Source organism: Selaginella moellendorffii, unplaced genomic scaffold (assembly GCF_000143415.4).
Source record: "Selaginella moellendorffii unplaced genomic scaffold, v1.0 SELMOscaffold_61, whole genome shotgun sequence".
Lineage (NCBI taxonomy): Eukaryota > Viridiplantae > Streptophyta > Lycopodiopsida > Selaginellales > Selaginellaceae > Selaginella > Selaginella moellendorffii.
Window position 1 is genome coordinate 931,478 of NW_003314322.1, and position 2,192 is coordinate 933,669.

At 43.8% G+C, this 2,192-nt stretch overlaps 1 protein-coding gene across 1 annotated transcript in view; it reads right to left on the reverse strand.

Moving 5' to 3' along the window:
- Positions 1–999: 999 nt before the first annotated feature.
- LOC9643938 overlaps positions 1,000–2,192 on the reverse strand; it is a 15,991-nt gene continuing 14,798 nt past the window's right edge. Inside the window, exon 2 of the mRNA XM_024689195.1 lies at positions 1,000–2,119. Coding sequence (XP_024544963.1) covers positions 1,209–2,119 — 911 coding nt within the window. The 3' untranslated portion in view covers positions 1,000–1,208. The remainder of the gene's footprint in view (positions 2,120–2,192) is intronic.

Here is a 2,192-nt window from a genome sequence, read left to right on the forward strand (position 1 = left end):
GATTGTGCCATGAGTGTGGAGGTTGATGTCTCTGAGTTTCCTAAAGTCTACTTATCTCTAAAAGTCAAGACCATGACTACTGGAACATTAGAAGTGTTGTCACTCACATCTGCCACATCATCACTTGCTGCTTTCATATTGTCACTAGCTCCAAGCTTGGCTTAGAAACTCATCTACTACTGTTAAGAAGGCCATAAACTCTAAAGAAGTTCAATCCTCAAATAAAGAGGCCAAGCAGTTGGTTGCTGCCAATGGTACCCAAGAGAGAAAGCATGAGTTGTGGAATGGAGCAAAGAGAAAAGCTGCATAGGATTGGCATGTGGCTAGATAAGAGCCTCATGAATGCCTCTCAAACCATTGGAAGTGCCTATGGCAAAAGTTGTGACTCAAAAAAAAGAGCAAAGCAAAGCACATACAATGCAATAAACAACAATGAAAATGGATTTTAGACACTCGAGAAATTGGTGCTCAAATATTGTTATGCCATGGGAAAGAAAGAAACTAAAGCATAATTGGCAAGAAACAATTAAAATGCACAAATCTGGATGATGGGCAGCTCTATTTGTGTCTCACATGAATGAAAACCGAAAGAAAAATGGTGAGAACTCCTTCATCCTTCCAAAAAATCACAAATGCTTATAGTTGTTGGAAAGAGGAGCCTAAGATCTACACACCCAAAGAAAAAGCACCTCAAATGAATCAAAGAAAAAGGAGAAAATTTGATTGGCATCTCATGCTATACACCATAGCTCCAAGCAAATAAAATCTCACTCCTACACTCAAAAAGTCTTTCCATGGGGTATTCTTACTTCTCTTAGCCTATCCCTCTCCAAGATTGCCACTCCAAACCTTATGGATCTTCTCCCTCAATCAAGAAGGGTGAGTGGATAAAACCTTAATGTAATAGACCAAAATGTTAATGGTACTTTTGAGTGATATTTAACATATAGAGCACTTGGACTAAGTGCAAAGTTGATGTAGTCTTGGGAGTAAGCAAGTAGTTACATGATGAGGAATTTCAAGGCTAGGTGTTATTTAGCACCAAAGTTATAACAAGAACTTAGACAAAAGAAACTTGGCATATCTCTATCTTATTGAATCATGTGTATAGCTTTAGATTTTCTTCTTTTCCATATTCCAAGAGGAAACAATCGGGAAAGCAAACACTATTAAAGCATACGTTTGGGAGCATAAACAGCAAGGGACTCCTACAGCCTCAGCCATTCCTCGGCCATCTGTCTCTTATAGTTAACTGACTGAGGCACAAACTCTGCACGTCGAAACCCAAGAAGATAGCCAGCATAGCGCCCAGATCTCTCCAAACTCGAGACAACAATGCTCTTATTGTCAATCCCTCCATGAAGGATACCCCGATCATGCATCGCTTGCAGTGCCTCTCTTGCGCCAGAGCCAAGAGCTTGATACTGCTCGCTCGTCAAAGGTATGTCCAAGTTTCCCGTCCTAACATCCGACATCATCGTGTAGAGAAACATCCCCCCGCCAAAGAAACCATACGAGTAGAGGTGTGGTATGCAGCGTCCCTGGTACTTGTGCAGCCTCTGGTAGACTTTAATCTCTGTGACCGTGCTCTTGAGGCATGTTTCGAAATCACTTCGCCAGCAGGTTAGATCCATGATCTTCAAAGCCACAGTTTTGCCCCGGTACTTTGCTCGAACCACACTCGCGCTCTGTGACACAAGCCTGGTCACTTCCTCTAGCTCGCGCTCGTCGATGCCACGTAGCATGGATTCAACCTTGTCAAGCCTGCCAAGTCCCATCTCTTGGCACGCTGCCATAAACCTGTGATTGAGCAAGCGAATGCCGTCGAACGAAAACTTCCTTGTGGGCGACACGCCAGAAGGTGGGGATGGCGAACGCCTGCCTAAATCCATAGCGTAGCCCAGAGATAACAGTGTTGTGGGATCATCCTTGGAAGCAACGTGAACTTTCAACCCGTCATCTATCCGGAAACAAAACGCTAAATGCTCCGCAAAGGCCACCATCCCGATGGAGACCTGGTTTAGTACCATGTACACCCAGAGCCTTGCATACACAAGCTTGCTACTAGAAGACTCCATCCCATCCAATGTGATGACTCCTAGAAACATCATCTCATCCCCTGCAAAACCGAGACCGAAGTATAGCAAAGGATTTATTGCAAAGAGAGACTTCAAGACAAGGACTACTTTCGC